The sequence below is a fragment of the Pyxicephalus adspersus genome, chromosome 3 (assembly GCF_032062135.1).
Source record: "Pyxicephalus adspersus chromosome 3, UCB_Pads_2.0, whole genome shotgun sequence".
Taxonomy (NCBI): Eukaryota; Metazoa; Chordata; class Amphibia; order Anura; family Pyxicephalidae; genus Pyxicephalus; species Pyxicephalus adspersus.
In genome coordinates, this window is record NC_092860.1 from 96234228 (window position 1) to 96256431 (window position 22204).

The 22204-nt window shown below is 38.3% G+C and overlaps 1 protein-coding gene across 2 annotated transcripts in view; it reads right to left on the reverse strand.

Moving 5' to 3' along the window:
* Positions 1-16158, reverse strand: part of PRDM5 (PR/SET domain 5) — an 87260-nt gene extending 71102 nt beyond the window's left edge. Inside the window, exons 1-3 of one of the 2 annotated variants that reach the window (XM_072405784.1) lie at positions 15868-16158; positions 12436-12519; positions 7021-7143 (exon numbers count right to left, since the gene is read on the reverse strand). In XM_072405784.1, the coding sequence (XP_072261885.1) occupies positions 7021-7143; positions 12436-12519; positions 15868-15960 (300 nt within the window). In that variant the 5' untranslated portion in view covers positions 15961-16158. The remainder of the gene's footprint in view (positions 1-7020; positions 7144-12435; positions 12520-15867) is intronic. The other variant, XM_072405783.1, reaches the window with a different exon arrangement.
* Positions 16159-22204: the final 6046 nt, after the last annotated feature.

The following is a 22204-nucleotide window of genomic DNA, read 5'->3' on the forward strand; positions in this document are numbered from 1 at the left end:
ACAATGGCTTTGAATGATAACCAAGTATTCTTTTCGACTTCTGACATTGTCCTGATGAAATGTTCATCTTTGATGAGCTGCCGAATCTGTGGACCATCAAACACACCGGCCTTTATTTACCACCAAAATGAGGTACTTGAAACAGTCTCCTTCAGTTGGCAAAGCTTTAACGAACTGCTTGATCAGACCCAGTTTCATGTGCAGAGGCAGGAATATAATATTCTTTCTATCAACGAGTGGCTCATGTAGAATGTTTGGATCACCTGGTTTTAGGGCAAAACTTGGAGGGCTATTCTTTTCCACCCATTGCCTCTCACAAGCTCTACTGTCCCACATGCACAGATAACAGGGATACTTGGTGTATCCGCGCTGCTGACAAAGAAGGAAGCATACCATTTTAAGCTCAGATTACCCAATTGTGTTGGTGATATTGCAAAAACTCAATGACTCCCTTAATGTCTGCATATTCTTCAAAGAGAAACTGAATGCCCAATTGGGACTGACCCAAATATATTGCCATTGTGAAAGAGGACACACTTTAAGCTTAGCTTTGAGCTATCGATGAACAGTCGCCAATCAGTTGAGTTAGGGATTGGAATTCCAAATTCCTCCATTAAACCAGGTATGTTATGGCAATACACAAAGCCACTGTCAGTTTTTCCAAGTACTGCAGAAATGCAATTTTTCTTGTTCGAAAGTACAATACCTTTGTTCCTTTTTTAAATAAGTTTTTCCCACGCAGTCTTGATGCTAGGAGTTCTGAAGCCTTCTCCGATAGTCCCAAATTATGTGCCCAATTACTCAACTCATGCTGATCAAATTCCTTACAAATAGAATCTTCTTCAATTTCAAACTCTTCGTCATTATTGTCACCAAGTTCATCACCATAATCATGTTCTTCAGGAGAGAGTAGTGTATTGAAAACCAGCACTTGGATTTCATCTGAATGAGCCACTGGGTGTATAGCCGATGGTAGACTAGGATACTCTATGTTACATTGATTTTTCTTGTTATATCCTGAAGATTTCATTATACAAAAGTACCAGTCACTGAAATGATCTCCTGACTCTCGCCAAACCATAGGTATACGAAATGGCATCTTATCACGTGTACCCTTTGTCCACATCCGTAAACCCACTACACACTGTTTGCACACCTTATCAGGGGCCCAAGACACTTATCTTGATCACCAAGTTTAACTCTGAAATATGCCAAAAAGGCTTGTTCTACAAATGTGCTGATGTTCGCCCTTTGACTGGGAATGGTGAAACTGCCACAGATATAACAAAATGAATCAGGGTTGTTTAGGCACTTACGAACGAGAAACAGCAGAGCCAGACATGATCTGAAGAAAGGAAATACGTGTGTAAGTAGAAAAATAAGTTTTGCTGTTTCACTACGTAGAGCAGCGCACAACCTCTGACCACACTGTCTTGCGTGTAAATGAATAGTTTATACAAATTCACGCTACGGTAATCACATTAATATAAGCGGTAGAGAGAAAAAAAACTGACATGATAGAAGAAAACTAACTGCACTTTCAGAATCAGCATATGTATTATAGTGTGAATAGGCTTAAAAATTTAAGTAAAAAAATGTGTTCAAAATTGTTCTCCAGTGTTATCGTCCGATATCGTCTGATTGTCGGACAAGAACAATTGCACGTGTGTACCTAGTCTTGCACTCTAGTACCTAGAGTGCTGCATTGATATATTGCTTACAGAGACTGTATCCATACAGCATTAGTGTATAAAATGCAATCAGCAATTACACTGACATTGCATATCTCCACCATGTAGCACAATAGGGTGAAATACTTGATAACAATGGGAGGCATATTGGCTGGATCTATTTATATTCCATTACTCGATCAATAAACTTTTTCATACTGTCTCAGATTTTCTTATACAGGGCTAAGTAAAAGAAAACCAAAGCAGCTGTCTCCACCTAAACTGGCATATCATTGAATTTTCTGCTGAATTAAAGTTTTGGAAAACACCCAAAAGAACAAGGGAAAAATCACATTTACCAAAAAAGGACTTCCCAGCCATCTCATACTTCTTAGGTGTTGTGATGGAACTTGTGTCTTTTTGTTAACTTGCGTGTATGCATATCAGGTTTAAAAACATGTGCAGTTACAGATTCTACTGAAATACCTACGAATACTTCTTAAAGACCTAAAGGTTACACCAATTATAAATTCTTTTTTATTAGAAGGTTTATTAACACTGTCATTGCACTCCATATATCACTAATGATTAAACTCCTGTGAATGGTTATTATTTTTATTAATTAGTATTTATATAGTGCTGACATATTACGCAGAGCTTTACAAAGTCCATAGTGATATCACTAGCTGTCCCTCAAAGGGACTCACAATCTAATGGTTATGGGAAAACTTTTTAAAAGTTGGTCAGTGACCAATAAACTTTCACAACCTCCTTAGTTGGAAAGATTGAAATAATATAAGTCTGGACATTGTACTGCCCATGCATGTACTACACTTGTGAACATGCTCAAACATCAGCATATGAGATTCCATACTTTTGTGCTTGCAATACAGATTCCAATAGTAAATACTTGCACATAACTTTATCATGTAACGACAGACAATAGAATATTCAAGTAAGAATGTGCTGTAATTTATTTTTATGTGTCAATTCTATGGTGCACCTTTCAAATTATTTGGATATTTTAATATGCATTCCAAACTAGGACCACATTATATGCAATAAACACCTAGCAATAGATAGCGATCACATTAGCACACAATCCAATCTCTCATGTTTATCCCAATTTATTTTATTTAGTAAATCAGCCTCAGTGTTTTTGTTTGGAATAATTCACAAATTGTGAATATCTTTAATGTTACTAGTTGACAAAAAAATATATTTTTTAATACAGTTCAAGTTGCATCCTTGAGCCAATGTAGAATGGGATGTACAAGATGATTTCTCAATGTAAACTGTTGTTTAAACTGTGAATTATGGTATTATTTTTTTAACAACACAGTGGGCCTGATTTAATAAATCTCTCTAAGACCAGAGAATAGATTATCATGGAAAAACCTGGGTGATCCAAGAAACCTTGAATGGATTTCTTAAAAACCATTTGCTAATTAGTAGGAGCACAGATGGTTTTGGACTTTTAGAAATTATCAGTTTTTTTGCTTTTCCTAACCCGTACATCTGCTGTTCAATGTCCAAAAAACAGGGCAGTAAGTTAAACTTTTTGTAACTTGCTGGATTCATCTGACACCAACCATAGCTCCAAAATCCTGCCAAAAAGATTGTTATTGCTTCATCAATGCAATTATTTTTGTATGATTCCATTGCAGCACTCTCAATGAAGAATGAAAATGTGTTGTCATATGTCTTTATGCAAACACTGAATTCTGTAGTGTTTTAAACCAGTGGTCTGCAAAAACATTTTGAAGGTCCACAGAAAAAGTTGGACATTATTAGCAATTTTTATGTTTTATCAATATTAAAACAAAAATAATATTCTAATAAATTCTTATATTCTGAATGACAATTTTCACCTTTTTATTGTACTAAATTTACGAACTGTACTCGAGATGGGAAAACAAGGGAGGCGCAGCGTGACGTCAGTGTAGTCTTAAGTTGCAACCGTTACGGAGCCGTAGGTTTCAGTATTGTTTCCACCATTACAGTCACCGCGCTCCGCGAATACCGATTCTCATCTGATTGTTTTATTTTGTTTATTTCTCAAATGCTCTTTTTGGTAAGTTTGACCTTAACTGTATATTTTCTTTAATTTCGTTATATTTAATGGCATGAAATAGTTTGACTTAAATAACTATAATTTCTTGAATATTTGGCATTTCTTAAGTAATACCAAAGATAATGCAACTAATGATAATAGTTACAATAGTAATACTTCACTTAACTGTGAGCTGATCAATGAATCAGAGCCTCCACAGTCCTTTTCAGGCACCATTACGAAGATCGGTATTTTACAAATGTATTTATCTTTTTACAAAATTTATATGTTCATATAATAAACCATAGCCATATCAAAACCATAGATAAATACTCTTTGCTGATCCTAGCGACCAAAATAAAAAAAAATACCACAACACATCACATCCAGAAAAGCCTTGGTAAGGATACTAGAACTAGTTTTCAAAGTCATGCAATAACCTTGTGTGAAAACACTGCAACATACAAAAACAGGAAAAACAGATCCTTGACTTGTGTCCCTAGTTACTTTAAAGCTCATTGGGGTTTGACATTAGAAATGTTTTAATGATCTCTATCAGAGCTATTTGTTTTATTGTAACATTTTTACTTGGCATTTAATTAGCTTAAAGTCACTGAAAGCTTAAATGCTGTCAGAAGCATCAAAAATGAAAAAACAAATAAACATTTTCTTCATAGGTTTGATAACCTTGAAATCTGGTATTTAGAAATCTTTAAACTACACACATCAAGAAGACAGGCTAATTCTGTCCTCTGAGTACCCTTGCCACAATTTCTATCTCATTTTTATAACTTGTGTTCTATTACAAGTTAATCTTCTCTTTGTAGTTATAAAGACTGTAGTAGATTTGCTGTGTTCACCAAACAGTTCAGCAATATGTAAATTCAAGTAAGTAGCTTATCGAAGGTCCTCTCTTTAACTTTCTTTTCATTTCAATCTGCTGTACTGTGATAGTCTCGTTATATAATATTGAAAGAGCTTACCAAAAAAATGGAAATGAAGCCTCACATAAACCTTAACTTTTGTATTTAAAGGTGGAAAAAAACATATCTGCATAAAGCAGTTTTTCAGCAGATTATAAAGAAATTGCCCAATATTATAGTAAAGTAAAAGATATTAAAGTGAACAGAAATTCTGTAATAAAGATAAATATTTTATTTTCCCAATTCTTAGTTTTCTGTTTGTATATTGTTCTTCCATTGTTCCAGTTGTCCCTATGCTGCCTCACTTTCTGGTCTTGGCTGATAATGTCAGTAATACTACTGCAGAATTTTCAGTATTGTCAGCCCTCTGTCTTCTTACTTTGCACTGACTTCCTCAGGTACTACTCATTTACTCTCAGCTCAGTTGAATACAGGAAAATAGAGACAATTGATAGGCCTGCCCCAGCCCCAGATGGCAAAATATGATCATGTAATATAAAATGTAATGCTAATCTTCATGATGAATTGAGCCTAATTTAATAAAGCTCTCCAAGGCTGGAGTGGATACACTTTCATCAGTTTCATTAGTTAACCTGAGTTATCCAGCAAACATTTCCATATCCATTCCAGGTTTGCTGTATCACCCAGGTTCAGGTTGAAAGTTAATAAAGTTTAATAAATCAGACCCATGGTGTTGAAGACCTGCCTTCTACTTCAAAACCACTGATAGAAAATGCGGCATATCACTAATTTCTTTTTATTTGATATTTTGCCACCTTTGCTGCTACTTCCTGGATGCACGCTTAATGTAATTCTTTATAGCTTCCTTTAGAAGGTGACTTAATCAGGAGGGAGCTATTGACTGAGGACAAGGAAGGTACATGGAAGAAGACATGGCTGATGAGACAGATTGCTGTTCTTTATTTTGTGAATATTGATACTGGTTTATATTTATTTAAATAATGTCCTACAAAATGGAATCGTTTTATATCTTGGTGTTAATAAGTATTTTGAAATTCACAACACAGATTTGACTTATAAAAGAAATATTGTAGAGAAGATTTTTACTAAAGAGATTACAAGCATTCTGCTTCTCTGCTCTAAATGGGTATATGCATGCTAAGTAGACACGATATGATGTCTCCCCTCCATTGACTACACATACATATACTTGCTTTAAGTCTTACCACAAGTAAAAAGCAACCTTTGTCTTGCAGTTCCCTGATCCCAGTCTACACCAGAAGCCCATCTAACTGCAAGTAGTTGAAATTCTAACCTGCTACTCACCATTTCCCCACCACCATCTGCACATTGGAGGAAAAAAAGTAACATTATCAATGACTTAAAAAACTATACCACCCTTGTCGTTGATAATGGATATGTGTACAATATCCACAAATCAGACACATTTAAAGTCCACACACTTTAAGTACTTAAAATGTGCTAATCCTGAGCGTTAATGTGGAATCCCTCCTCCAGACACTTAGCTTGCAGTCACAGATTACCACCAAGCAAACTGCACAAGGTTCATGACCTACCCATAGGCATTGCATACTAAGCATGTAGGTTAGAAACTCAGAGTACATGTCAGATCAGCAGCAGTATCTGCCTCTTATCTCCTCTATGCAGAAGTAAGTTTCCTATTGCTTCCTAGTACCTGTAAAATATTTATGCAGTGAAGATTTTGTGTGCGTGTTGTGTCAATCCCTGTATCCTGCACCTCTGCACATACCACACTCCTTAGTATCTTTACTAGCAGTAAGATTTCCCACCAGAACAAAACTATCTAGTTTTACACAAGAGTATGGAAAATGGGAATTAATGTATTGGAGACAAGGCTACTTTGTCAGAGCATTATGGTCACAGCAATCAGGCATCCCAGAATTATTTTTAGCCCCTTAGTTACCTACACCCAGCTTAAAAACATTAATCCTTCAGCGGCCTGTCTTGCACATACTACCCCGTTAATCTTGGGAATCCCCTCTTTACCATAGTATCAATGTACTACCCTCTGCACTCCTTTCCTGAACATTTTACCTGATGTAATTCTATACACAGTTAGGCTGATTTATTAATACTTTCCAAGACTGGAGATGATATACTATCATGGGAGAACCTGGGTGATCCAGCAAACCTGGAATGTAATTTTTAACAATTATTTGCTGTTAGTTAACAAATGTTTTCAATCCTGCTGAAGATCCATTTCCATTTTTTCCAGTATTGGGGTGCTTCAATAAATGTGGTCCATTATCAACATTCATTGCCTCAACATTCATTTGCATCATTTGTAATATGCCCATTCTAGTTTCCATCCCGTTTACGAAAAAGAATGCCGGTCACGTAAAGGTATTTAAAAAAAAAAAAAAAAAGTGACCTGTATAGCTGCCAAGTTCTTCTGCTCCTGGGATGGTGCCTCATGGACAAAGCGTAACCAATTGGAATGGCGTGGATTTGTGGCATCTAAAACATACAGGACTTCTCCTTTGTTTCCTCGGACCTGAAAAAGACATAATGTGAATACAAAATGTTTCCTAGAAAAAAACTGGAAGCCATGTATATGCCTATGTATCATAACACGGAAAGGAGACTTTTTTAAAGCCTGAAATAGATGGTTTGTTAGTTTTCATATTAGATGCATAGATTCTGATGGTTTGCCAGTCCATAAAGCTGTTCTGTGCATTTAAATCAATTGTTAAGAAGTTTCTAGACAGTAGCAAATGTAGCAAAGAATAGCATCTTATACAGAAATTACAAGTGTATTAGACATAGAAATATATTACATGCATAATAGACACAGTCTCTCACAGACTACAGACCTTCATGGGCACCAGCCGCCTGGATTATTTTCATTCTACTTTATCTGTTGCTTTAATTACATTCTTATGTATTTACCTCGGATTTGTCATGCATTCCATATACATATATAGTATTATGGGAAGCCATAGGTCTACTTGATCCCATAAACTTATGTACACTGCTTTTACTGGGACTTTGATAGACAAGATTGTATGACGTTCAGGTTGCAAACTTTGCACTTTAGCTACAGCATATGAAATATACTATGATACACATTAGTAAGCTGCCCTGACCGTCTGTTAAATATCTTGTTTTTGATTTGAAGTCTTTATACTTTTTATAGAGACCATACAGTTATTTTTTGGTTACTGCAAACTTTCCATTATTCAAAAGCTACGTGGACCTAAAACATGAGACTATATATGTTTTCAATAGACACAGAGCTTATTTTTTTTACAGTCAGTATTATTTCAATTTAGTATAGAATAGGGCACAATTATAGCTGTGGAAAGGTTAAGCCTGAAGCTCTGACAGAGAATCTTCCTAATAAAGTTCAGGACAGATAAATGATATTAAGAAGTTCATGATTCAGCTTATAAATACAATAGTTCAAACAACTAGTAAAATTATTTTCAGTTGTGAAGTAACTGTAATTATATGTAAAACATAAAAGTGTAACTAAAAGAAAGTAGAAATCACAATAAAAACAGTAGATATGAATAAACATGCCAAGCAGATAACACTAGAAAATACAAATTTGTCGCCTATACATTACAGTATATAGCCTAAGATTGAATCTTAATAAGCAGTACAGTAAAATATTGGTTTTTGTGGACTTCTTAAAAAAAACATCACAACTGCAGATGAGCCAGTTTACAACAATCAAATGTTCATCATACTCTTCCTACAGAAACTCTATTTGACATAAATTATAATTTTGAAATTCAGGTAAATTTATGGTAATGTCCACATAATGCTGTATTGTATGGCCATGATTAGGGGTCAATTAAAACCATGTTTACACAGTGATACATTACAAACATATACTATTTGAATGGGACATTCATGAAATTAGCCTATAATGATACCATCCCTAGCAAAGACGAATTCCCTAAGCGAAAGAAAATCTCATTTACCTTTGGCACACTTCAACAGAATCAATATTATTCAAGATTTAGTGAAAACTGACCATACCTTATCCTATTATCCAGTGTAATCATATCTCCTCTTACACACTATACAGAATTGTACAAACATATCACAATACTATTAGTTCTAACTTCACTGATGGAGTAAGTATCTAACCCGTTCACCTCCCATTCACATCCGATATTTTTGAGATGCAGTGCATGTGTGTTGTGTGTTTTAAATCTCACATGCATTACTATTAAACACTGAAGGACTGGATACAATGCACCTAAAATGTTCATATGAAAAAAATCTCATCCTCTTTAATTTGGAAAAAAATGAATAAATGTCTTCTTGCTATCAGTAAGTAATCTAAGTATAACTAGGCCTTGCTTTGAAACTATAACTCAAAAGCCATATGTGCGACACATATAATATATATGTAATATATTTGCACTTCATATATGATTATAATTATTCCGTCATATTGCCATGTTACAGGGAAAACACAACCTGTAGAATGAAAGTAGGCAGCTTTGTACAAAAAATCTTTTTTGTTTTTTTCCTGCTATTTGGATGTAGCTCTATGCTATTCCTCTGAAAAGAGCATCTCTAACTTCTCACTATACTCAACTAATAATAGACACCAAGAGAAAAGGGAGTTGTGCGAGAAAGATCATATAAACAATGTCAGTGCAATTTTATTTTTCCAAATATTTATCCAAATAGTGGTTTTGCAATGATAATTATGGTCTAAACACCACTCAGTGTTTTACAATTTTATGAACCCTATCATCCAAAAAAGGCTTTGTTTAAATAGAGTAGGGCAAAATAATGAACATACATATACACTTACTGGCCACTTTATTAGCTACATCTTGCTAGTTACCAGGTTGAACCCTTTTTTGCTTTCAGAACTGCCAAAGTTATTAACCTCCCTTGCCGTAACCCCGAGTGTGACTCGGAGTAGAAAAAAGTTGCTAAAAGCAATAGGAGGTAATAGTAAATACAGTAATAGTAAATACAGCCTTACCTGATCCGCCAGCGACCATCGCCACGATCTCCGTCTTCTTCTCTCTTCCTCCGGCCGGCTTCTGCAACCGATGAGTCACTAGGGAGTTCCCGGTGACGTCGGTGTGTGTGTACATTGCCGGCGGGGCGGGGCGGGAAATTCAAAACCTATTTGTATTGCATTCAATACAAAATAACTGTATTGAATGCAATACATTGGATTTATATGTGTAAAAGTAGTACATTGTTTTCAAGAACATTTATTTTACAGTATATATAATAGTATGAGTATAATATGTATTTTTTAAAAAAAAATAAAAAAATAAAAAATTTTAAATATATAAATGTTTTAATTTATTCAATTTAATATTTTTACATGATTTTGTGTTTCAAACTTTATTATACTATTATATTATACTGTAAAATAAATTTTCATGAAAAACAATGTACCGCGCTTTTAGACATATAAAACCGGAAAGAAATTACGGTTTTATATGTCTACGGAGGTTAATGGAATGAATTCAACAAGGTGTTGGAGACATTCCTCAGAGACTCTGGTCCATATTGACATAACTTTACACAGTTGCTGCAGATTTGCCAGCTGCTCTTCCATTATGTGAATCTGGTGGTTGAGATTCATTAGAGCAGGAAATGTTTTTCAAATCTCCCCTTGTCCAATTTTGGTGAGGTCCCAGGTGCCCGTTCTTAGCTGACAAGCGTGGAACCTGGTGTGGTCTCCTGCTGCTATAGCCCATCTGCTTCAAGGTTTAAAGTGAAGAGCTCAAGTGGTTATATGAGTTACTGTTTTCTTCAGCTCAAACCAGTCTGGCCATTCTCTTTATACTTCTGGTATTACCAATATATCTTTAGCCAGAATTGTTGCTCATGGCATAGCTTACCCTTTTCACAACATTCTGTGTAAACCCTAGAGATGTTTATAGGTGAAAATCTTAGCAGCTCAATAGTTATAACCTATCGTCTCCATTCTGATGCTCAGTTAAACTTCAGCAGCTCATCTTGATGATGTCTACATGCCAAAATAAATGGATTTGCTGCCATTAGATAAATGTGAGTATAAGGGTGAGTTCTGTGTTGTGCCAACAGTGAAGCATCTTGAGATACTCCATTTGTGAGTTTTCTTCTCATCCAAGGGAATAGGGTCACTTAAATTCTGCCCATGAACACTGCCATAAATAAAACATCAAAATGTCCTCCAAGACCATCTACTCCCAGCAAACCAGGCACAATGTGGTGATGGTCTGTGTATTTTCCAGCATAGTAAAACACAATGGCACAGGGAAAAAGTGATAAACAAATGGCTCATAGATGATGACAATAAGATTTTGCATCCGAGGACAGAAAACTCAACAGGTCCTAATCCTATCAAGTATCAGTTCTGAAGAAAGTAGGTGGACAAGCAAAATCCTACAAATTGTGATCAACTCCTAGCACCAACAAATGAATCCCCATCAGTTAGAATTTGACATGGAAGCTGATATCCAACATGCCAGAGCAAATTGCAGAAGTTAGGAAGAACGGTCAACACTGTGAATATTGACTCTTTGCATAAATTCAATGGCCCTGATTTAATAAAGCTCACCAAGGCTGGAGAGGATACACTTTCATCAGTGAAGCTGGGTGATCCAGAAAACCTGGAATGGATTTCTCCAAAGTCATTTGCTAGCAAATGTTTTGAACCCTGGGCCAGACACATTCCAGGTTTTCTGGATCACCCAGTTTCACTGATGAAAGCCATTAAAACTTATGAAAATTTTGTAATTGTTCTTCAGTATACCGTAGAAATATGTAAAAAAAAAAAGTAAAATAGACCACGGTGGAACTATCGGAAAAATTATGATCGGAGTTACGCGAAAGATTTACCCTATTGACATACTAATGTCGAGCAGATATAACCCAACAGAATACAGCAAAAAACTTACAAGCTCTGTTGCTATTAGGAACAATAGACAGTTTCTCATAACTCCCTGGTTTTTACCAAACACTTTAATAAGCATTGAAAAAATACATAGTAACTCTGTCCTAACTCAGTCAAAGTAGCCAAGCATTACACAACAAAAGCAGGTAAACTTACAATGAATAACAAAGATAAAAAAGGTAAAATGAAATAACATAAAATACACTTATTCCCAAAACATGAGGTTTTTAATAAGTCTTTTCCCGAAAATGTCCCCCGTAAAAATAATCACACAGCAGTATTTTAAATAATGTGCATTTCCAGATACACATCCAACGCATACATTATCTCGCTAACAGGTTACTCATAAGGCCATGAGCGTGGGCAGGTCATGGGGAAGGATGTGTGGAAGCCAAGAGGCAAAGTTGTCAGAAAATTGAGAGATTGAGCCACAGGGTAGACAACAGCAACAATGAGGGGTAGGGGGTGGAAAAGACAGATAAATAAAAATTTAAATGAGGTGAAAATGAGAGCGGGCGCGGTAGGAAGGACTCTGTATGTTCAGTTGGAGTGGGGGGGGGGGCACCCTACCCCCTACCATGTTGCCAGGTTTGGGGGTATGTGAAGAGTGCAGAAACCGGGGCAGACAGAGAAAGCCATGATTTAGTGTGGGCCAGGAAATTCAAATAACATATCAAAAACAATTGCACATTTAGATGAAGCCAGTACATGCTACAGTATAGACATTTTGGGAAGAGTAGGTAATGGTTGGAGTTCTTTGATAGAGCAAGCTTTAAAATAAGATTGATAGACATCCCATGGTGGTCCACCCCAAATTTTCTGGTCTGTCTATGGGCTTTACAGGTGAAAACAACATTGTCTAACAGTCATGTATAACAAATAAAACAATACAATCTAAACAGAACATTTGCACATTACCTCCCACATCAGCCTGTTGTCCATTCTTTCATCCAACTCACTGGGGATTCTTTTTTCTCCAGCGAACGGACCAAACTTCTCCCCCTTTCAAAAGAAAAGTCGTTTGGTTACCATCTAGGTAAAATTTTTATTAACCACTATTCTGTTAGTGCTTTTTATTTTCAGTACTATTTAGAAATATTGTATATATAGAATAATCACAAATTTGTTCTGGTGAAGAGTACCTGACCATCATGGTCGGAAATGTTGTCCTTAACACATTTATCAGTATAAAGTGACATTATTAGGTGAATATTGGTTAATTAAGTCACCAAAGCACTATTTATTTGTCATTATTTCTTAAAAATAAACTTTTTGAATGAATGATATAATATACATTGTACACAAACTATTATGTAACTGGTATCATTAAAATAAACCAAAAGCCATGTTAGATGCAGAATGTAGTCAATGAAAGTACAGAAGAACTTATTTTGTTTTCCAGTTCTTCAGGAAAGAAAATGTATGTACCATTTGATTGTTAGGTGTACATGGGCATGTATTTACACACATTCACAATGTGTTTGCTATGGATTTACATGCAGGAAAGACGCAAAGCATTAACAAATCCAAGGCTGCCCTTACCGGACCTCATGTACCCTACCTCTTCTTTGTCAATCAAATTAGTGAATTTTTATTTTTTTAATGCAGAGATAAAGATAATGGGCAGCTGAACATTATTCCTATTATCCCCTAAATAAATAAGTAGTAAGAATAGTATATCAGTATTACCAAACAGCAGAAAAAATAATCACACAAACCTGTAGGTATAGCCAAATATATATTTATGTATTTCAAAATGTAGAAGTCTCCCCAGAACAAAAGGAATAGAGAAATCCTCCAATGAATTGAAGACAAGTGTCTATCAGGAAAAATGTCCTCTCTTTGGGAGATTTCCTTTTACGTCTCTGGTGCAAGAAATGAAAAGAAATCTCCTCAGACACAGTAGTAATATTAAACAAAGTTTTGGATATACATACGCTGTAAATTAGCCCCAACATGGGCACACTGATCACTGGATAAAATTATGATCTCAGGAATTACCTTTTATACCTCATCTATATTCCTGTTATAGCAGTAAGTGTCCTGCAATAGTGTTACCCATCTCAAAATTGTAGTAATGCCATTTATTATACCAATGGGAGTCCTTAGGAAAAAGGGCTGCTAAGAGACAGTTTTCACTCAATGGCAATTATTATTACACAGTATTAATATAGCGCCATCATATTACACAGCGCTGTACAAAGTCCATAGTCATGTTACTAGCTGTCTTTCAAAGGAGCTCACAATCTAATGTCCCTAACACAGCCATGTCATTAATGTAGTCTAAGGTCAATTTTGGGGGGAAGCCAATTAACCTCACTGCATGTTTTTGGGATGTGGGAAGAAACCGGAGTACCTGGAGGAAACCCACGCAGACACGGAGAGAACCTGCAAACTCCATGCAGATAGTGTCCTGGCTGAGACTTAAACCTGGGACCTAGCGCTGCAAAGGCTAACTCTTGAGCCAGTAAGGGATTACCAAAATGTCAGCTCTTTCCTGAGAGCCCTTGGCTCACAGTCCTGGGGAACCAAATGATAGCACTGCCCCAGCCATCTCATTAGCATGACTAACAGAAGATGGGTGTTCATGAAGATGAACACAGGGTGAATCCATAGAGCCAACCATCTTTTGGTAGGTAAAACAGTGTACACTCCCTATTCTATAAATACGACCGGTTGTGAGATCAATGGCATTGCTATCAATAATCACGAGACAGAGGTGCTTGATGTTGCCACAGTTTGCAAGCTTTTTTTTCAATCTGTAATCATCATTTTTGATGGACAATGGCTTATATTACACCTGGTCCCTACGTGATCCTAGTCCAATTGGTCCTGCGTCGGTCCCGTCTTCTTCCGTTTCCTTGTAGCGCAGGCCTGAGATCAGGGGATGCACTTTTCTGTAAATGGAACAAAAGAAATGCTGATCTCAGATTAGCACTTTTTTGTTTTACATTTCAGGAAAGCCCATTTTGCACATACCAGATCCGTGACGTATCCCAGGAGGTATGTATCCGGCACGGTGTTACAGGGTTCACATGTACTATAAAGCTTGGGGCACAAATACATAAAAGAGAGGTGTTTGAAGGGGAGGGATCTTCATTTAAAAGAAAAGGACAAAAAGGATTTTTTTTTATTATTTCATTATATAAAAGGGGTTGGCCACTCTTTAGTTTCATGTAAAAATGTGGTGATCGGTCTGCTTTAAAGAGGAACTAAACTGAAAACAGCCAAACAAAATTAAAAAAACACTTACCTTCAATCCCGCAGGGCAGTCTGATCCATTCTGGGGTGTCTTGCATCTGGTACCTCGTCGTCCCGAATCTCTCCTGGTGCTGATGCTCCAGGTGCCGCCAGCTTCATCTCTTCTTCCGGGTTCTTCATCCTACGTCACCGGACCCAGGCGCTAGATCAGGTGACTTTTTTTTCTCAGCGCCAAAATATGCTCGGGCATGCGCAGAAGGAGCACCCAAGAGCCTCCCGGGATGCCTGACGTAGGGGGATTTTGCACTCCAGGTGATCGAGATTAAGGGGGCAGTGCTGCACACCTTTTTTTTTTTTTTTTAAAGGGTGGTGCATTTAAAAGGGTTATCTACCCATTCATGTAAAGTGATATTTCTGAGTTCAGGTACACTTTAAGTTCTCTGATTACATTCAGTTACCCAGTGACAACACTAAGCTGCTGCTCTTCTGTGTTGTCATTGTGTCACATTAATTTTCATTGGCAACAAAAGTGTGAATCCGCAATGTGTTACCCAGTACACTGTTATCACCATCAGGAAACCTCCACTCACATCGCTCATGCAGCCATGGCCCCGGGAATTCATAGAAACAAATAATGGCTGAAAAGAGGCTGCAGGACATCAGCAGTAACAAAATTGAAAGAAAGGGAAAAAGGTAATTTCTCAAAGAAAAGTAAAACAAAACAAGTCATAGCATAGCATGTCATAGTTAGGGGGGGGGGGGGATCACATTTACTGTAAAGTTCTTTGCAAGGATACATAAAGAAGTGATGTCTAGCTGCAATAAGAGAAGCCTACTATTCACAGCATAGTACTGTCCAGTTAGGGAAGGGATCAGATCTCTCTCTGATGCAGTTTCACTTTCATTTATCCCCTAGCCACCCTGTGACTAGACAATGAAGGAATCTTAGGATGTGGCAGGCCAGATTGGCTTGTTGTGCAGCTTCTCCCCTCCAGTGTCTGAGCATTGCTGTATGAGATGTGTGTAATATAATATTATACCCCCCCACCCCATACAGCTCAGTGTAGACGTGGCATCTCCCGGCTCCCAGCCTGACACACACGGGGGCTCTCCCGTCACCTCCCCCGGCTTCCATCCGGTCACACAAACCTTTTTCACTCTCCTGCTGGTGTACAGCCCCATCCCGTCCTGGACCTGGGAAGACTTCAGGGAGAATCTGTCTGGCACGTACATGCCCAGCATGTTTATGGCTGTGCTACTTGTTTTATACAGCGGGCAGAGGAGCGTGGCCGGGTGTTGGTGGCAGTTTATTTCATGGTGGTGTAGGGGAGTGAGGGGGCATCGGTCGGTGCAGGGCACGGGGCCCCTCGTACCATGTCTTCTCTCCGGTGCCCTCACTCCTGTTCAGGCTGCGGCGCCCAGGGCGGAGAGCTCGCTTCCTATTGGCTGGCTCGTCCCAATCCGAGGCATGGAGGATGACTTCACAGTGTGCAGCCTCCGCTCTGAGCATTGCTAGCATGGCCGGGTGTATGCTGTGTTTACTAACACTTCCCGGACCTGGCTTTCATTGCTGGAGGGATAAAACTTCCGCCAGTTCAGTCAGGGCCATTGCAGATATTTCCATTGACTTCCTGTTCTGTAGACTTAAAGTGGAACTATCATAAAACAACACCTTTATAGGTAGAAAGCTCCCGCTCCCTCCATGTTCCTTTCCTGTCAGACCCGCACAGTCCTGGCTTCCTTCTTCCTGCCAGCATGACTGGACATCGGGCACCGCCATCATTTTTATCTGTGTTGTTCTTCCTATGTCACCTGATCTCACACTGCGCACGCACAATATTGGGTGACGCACGTTCGTAAAAAAAAAGTGCAATCACACCGTACATGCCGATCACACGGCCATCACACCGCACACGCCGATCACACCGCACACGCCGATCACACCACACACGCCGATCACACCGCACACGCCGATCACACCGCACATGACGATCACACGGCACATGCCGATCACACGGCACATGCCGATCACACCGCACACGATCATCACACCACACATGCCGATCACACCGCACATGTCTACTGGGCGGGTTGTGTCCAGAGATACAACCTGCCCACCACCCTGAGCCTGCAAAAGATACGGGAGACATGGTCCACAGCTCTGGTCCTTTTTCTGACCCTGCTGGGGGGTGCACTGGCCAGAGCCACACACCACTAAACTTTTCTTGCGACTACCAGTTGGCAACCACTGCCCTAGTGGGTTCTTTTTATGCTATGCATCAAATCCCTTGACTATATATACCTATCTTAGCAGCTGTCCTATGGAATTTATAATTCACAAATCTGACACCCACTCCCATACCCTACCCTCATACCTATTTTGATCCCAACCTATTCTTCCATTTTATCCCCATCCCATGTCTTATTGTTATTATAGTCTAAAAAGGAGTGATACTTTCTCACAATATTATTGTTCAAGATTTCACTCATGTTATTTGACACTCGTACTGTTTTTGTCTATTTGGTGGCAACGCTTTCTAAAAATAATTTAAAAAATGTTTCATAAAAGCATAAAATCTGATAGCTTTAACAGGAAGTGTTATCTTTCTTGGTGTGAGGGATATCCTATCACATTTGTCCCCCATAAAAGTTTCCTATTCCTGTTCCAGTGGAAATTCAACATTTTCACTCACATTTATTCTCAGTGACATTGGTGACCAAGGCAGATTGACTCTCCACCTAAAACTGGGTACAGATGCCGGAGGTGAGCACTCATTCCTGTCTCAGTAAATCCCTGCCATTGTTTTCTAATGGGGAGACCTTAAGGGGGTCTTGAGAGCAAGAAAGTGAGTGGTGAGATCCTCCTATTCTTCCTGTAACAGAAAGATCTGGCTACATGACAGGAAGTCAGAGCTAATTTCTCCAATGGGAGGTCCCGAAGAGGTTTTAGTCATGGGTAACCCTATATTTATACATTTACAACCCCCCCAGCAGGCAATAAGTCTAGTATTGCCCAGCCATCATCACCCAGGTCTCTGCTACCTACCCACACACATTTCTTAAAGCCATCTGCTGGTGTGTTTGCTCACCACTTATGCACACAAGGTTTTTTTTCATTCTTATTTTTTAATAATAAACAGGATTTATCTAGCACCAACATATTACACAGAGCTGTACTTTAAATAGGGTTTGCAAATGACAGACGAAGACAATGACACAGGAGGAGAGGACCCTGCCCTTAAGAGCTTACAATCTAGGACGTTTAGCTCAAACCCTTGTGTATTTGTATTGGTTGCTCTACAGATCATCCATCAGTGTAGACTGATGCTCCAACATCAGTGATCAGAAGGAATAAAAATGTCCTGGAATCAGTGGTTAGAGGGGGTAATTATGTACTAGCAGTGGAGGTCAGTGGAAGTAAAAAAATATCCTCGGTATCAATGGTCATAGAGAGTAAAAAGGACCCAAGATTAGTGGTCATAAGATTTTAATATTCCCTGGTATCAGTGGTCAGAAGAAGTAGAGTAGAAGTATGAGTAGGTAGTAGACGTCAGAGAGTCCAAACATTAATGGTCAGAGAAAGAAATTACCCCAACTTCAGAGGTCAGGGAGATTAAAAATGTCCTGGAATCAGTGCTGAGAGGGTGTAAAAATGCCCCAACATCAGAAGTGAGTGGGCGTAAGAAAAGTCCCAGTATAAGCTATCAGAGGGGGAAAAAATGGCCCCTCATCAGTAGTCAGTTTGTCTTTGTCTGTAATGGGACTAGAAAATGCCCGTGTTGGTAGTCAGTAAGAAAAAAATGCCCTTGAAAAAATGCACCTGTAGTCTGTGGGGGTAATATAAGAACACACCCACAGTCACTGGTAGAAAAATGAAAGGAGACCCAATTGGCAAAGTTACAAAGCCTATTCACATTCTACTGATTAAATAGCCTTACCTATCCTATTTGATGACTGAGGTGTTTTTTGGTAGTTTTTTAACAAATAAAAGTAGTTTTTCCCCCAAAAAACCATCCTATGTTCTCATATTTGTATGGCTGGGGAAGATGATAAACTATGCTCGTCTGTTCAAAGCTGGTAGTTAAATAGGCAGAAAATTGCTGTGTATATGGCTAGAATCAGAAAACACTTTATTACATGTCATTTCAGTAATATAGCTCTTTCTTTTGCAGAGAACTTAATAGTTCTTACTATAATTCACTATAAATTGTACAACCATTTCTATCCAAATGCACGCCAAGCATTCTCATAGATTACTATTCTCCTTCCTGGTCTGCAGCAGAATAGATATCATAATGGCATGTGTGTTTGTTTAAAAAACTTTTCTTTTACTGCAGCACTTTGCTACACAAAAGTAACAATAATATTCGATCCTGGTGAATAGTTTCATTTTATCTTGAATATGTTGTGTATAGTGTGAAGAGACCTTCATTTGTACAGCCTGGCATTGATGTACAATGCATTCTAAAGAAGAGATCTGGATGGCCAGACAGCTTTGTTCCCCCTATTTTTAGAAGTGCAGTGTTTACTCTAATGGGGCGTAATCATCATACCTTGATTTGATGATGCAATTGTACATGTTTTATTTCACAAAGAAAATATCTGTAAAGTAATCTCCAGATGATCTGGATTTGGGAGGTTTAACATTACATGGTTTTGATGAAACACAAAGATTCAGACTGAAAACTGCAGAGATGTAAATTCAGGATAATCTATTTGAAATGAAACTTGCCAGTTTCTTTTCTACATATGTGTTCAAGACTTTTCATATTACAATTGCAATCTACCCTAAAACATAACCTAATTTTCAATCCTAAAGTCTTAAAAGTATATGAAGAAAACCTAATTAAACAAAAATGAATATATCTGATCATGTATTTATTGAAAAAAAATCATCCAATAGCATATCTACATGTGGCAAAGTTAAATGAATTCTTGGGGTTATCATATAATTTGAAGGTGCAATCAGAGTCTGGTGTTTTTAAATAAATGGGATGACAATCAGGTATAAGAGACTCTGTTTTATTTGTAGAACCGTGATCCAACAAAGCCTGGTCACACATGCAACATATTTGTGGGTGTGCATCATGACTCAAACAAAGGAGATATCTGAATAAACAGTTGTTGATGCCCTTAAAGCTGTAAAAGGTTACAAGACCATGTCTAGATCATGTCTAAAGAGTTTGGACTCCACTTTTGTTCTAAAATTGCCAAGTCAAAGTCCTGACCCTAATCTAATTGAAATGTTGTAGAAAGATCTATAGTGAGTGGTTCTGTAAGGCCCTTGTCAGCACCAGTCCTCCAATCTAACACCGCAGTCTTCACCTAAAGTAAGCCCCCACTCAGCCTCAGGAGATTGGTTGCATCTCCCAGCACTCGGTTGCCCCCAGGACTTGCTGTGCAAGAAATGGTGTCTGGGGAAGGCTGGCAGCAAGCCAGGAGCCCACAGATAGCAGTACCAGGATTCCAACAGAGGCAAGTCCAGAAACAGAGCAGAGGTCATACACAGTATATCCGTACACCAAACGAAGTACACAAGGGCAAAACACAAGCAGAGTCGGGGTCACAGGCAAAAGGTTGGTCCAAGATGCATACAAACGATAGGTCAGGAACCGGCAAGGTCAGCAACAGTAAATCAGACGAAAACACACTTCAGCACAGTATAGCCCAGCTATTAGCTACAACAGGCACTGGTGACTGAGAGCAGAGACTTTAAAGTCCATGCAGCCAATAGGAGTGCAGGGCTGAGTCAGGAGCTGATCAGCCTCTAGAATCCCCTTCAGCTGTGTGCAGCCTATCAATCGATGCCGGGGATGCCATAAAATACATCGGACTGTACGGCTAAAGGGAACCAGGGGCTCCTTCTATCTTTGTTCTCCTGGCACAGACAGTGTTTTATACCATGATGGTGCACAGCACGAAGTCGCCGGACAGATGAGCATTTCCTAACAGGTTCATGTGAGGAAATCCACCAACATCAGAGAGTTGAAGGTGTTCTGTATGGAGGAATCGGCTAAAATTCCTCCAAGTCAATTTACCTGTCGGATCAACAGTTACAGTAAATGTTTAGTTGCAGTTGCACCAGTCCACACCATTTACTTATTTTTGTAGCAGGCAAATATGTTATTGGATCATTTTTTTACTACTGACTTCCTCACTCATAACCTCATCACATGCATGGCTCCAAGACTTTTCTAGAGCTGCTCCAACTCTCTGGAATAGTCTTCCTCATCCTATTCAGCTTGCTCCTACTTCTGCTTATTTAAAAGAGCACTCAAAACCCATTTTTTCAAACTTGCCTACCCAGGGTCCTCTCCTTCTGTGTCACTGTCTATATTCATCTGTCATTTGCAATCCCCTATTTATTGTACAGCGCTGCGTAATATGTTGGCGCTATATAAATCCTGTTTATTAATAATAATAATAATAATAAAAAATAAATATGAAAAAAAATTCCATGTCTTCCATGTTTTCTTCATGGAAGAGTGATGGCAAAAGGAAAGGGTGAAGAGGAAAAGGAACTCCCCAAAATCCAAAGCATAGCAGCTCATCTGTTAAGCATGGTGGTGGGAGTGTTATAGCCCTAGGGATGTAAAGCTGCCATACTGGCATACTTATCTTCATTGATGATGTAATTGCTAATGGTGATTGCACTATGAATTCTGAAATGTAAAGAAACATTGTATCTGCTTATATCCCAGTGAATGCCTTCAAACTCATTGGACGGCGCCTTATCCTGCAACAAAATAATGGAAGCATCTCAAAGCTAAAAAACGGCAAATTCTTGAATGGCCAAGCCAGTCACCTGATTTAACTCCAACTGAGTATGTCTTCCATATAGGAACAATACTACAGATTGAATTCCCATTATCTTGCCCTTTAAGTATGCCGATTTGTGTACTCTGAACAGATGTTATGTCTCGACGATGCCCTCCATCCGTTGTATGTTTCAATGAACGAATAGCCAACATTACAAATCTAATGGCAGTAAGTATAAATGTATTTTACTGTGTATTTATATTTGAATTCCACGATAAGTCCCTAGTATTAAAACTGTATACCGTGGTTCTTTTTAACCTAGAACCAGCAGAATGCCTATTTTTAAAGGTTGACCATATTTGCTTTGAACATCATCTGTTTTGTTCTGTCCTCAGCACAGGGCTCACAGAGGTGGAGCACTTCACTATATATTACCGTATAATTCACTGTAAAGCTAATGTTGACTCATTTTCATATATTTGAACTGTATGAACTGCTATGTCAAGATATATATTTTTTTACATAAGTACCATACACCAGCTCCTAAATGAGTGTATATGGCGCTGCAAATTGCACTGGTATAAATAGGAGGTTTAGATTGATATAGTCCTAAAACTGTAACCAGGCTTTCCTTGAAGACCAACCCTTTGTCACAAACTCAAATGAGCAGTCAGATCAAAAATGTAAACCCTGTGGGCAATATATTCCACTGCCAATCAGTTTTTGG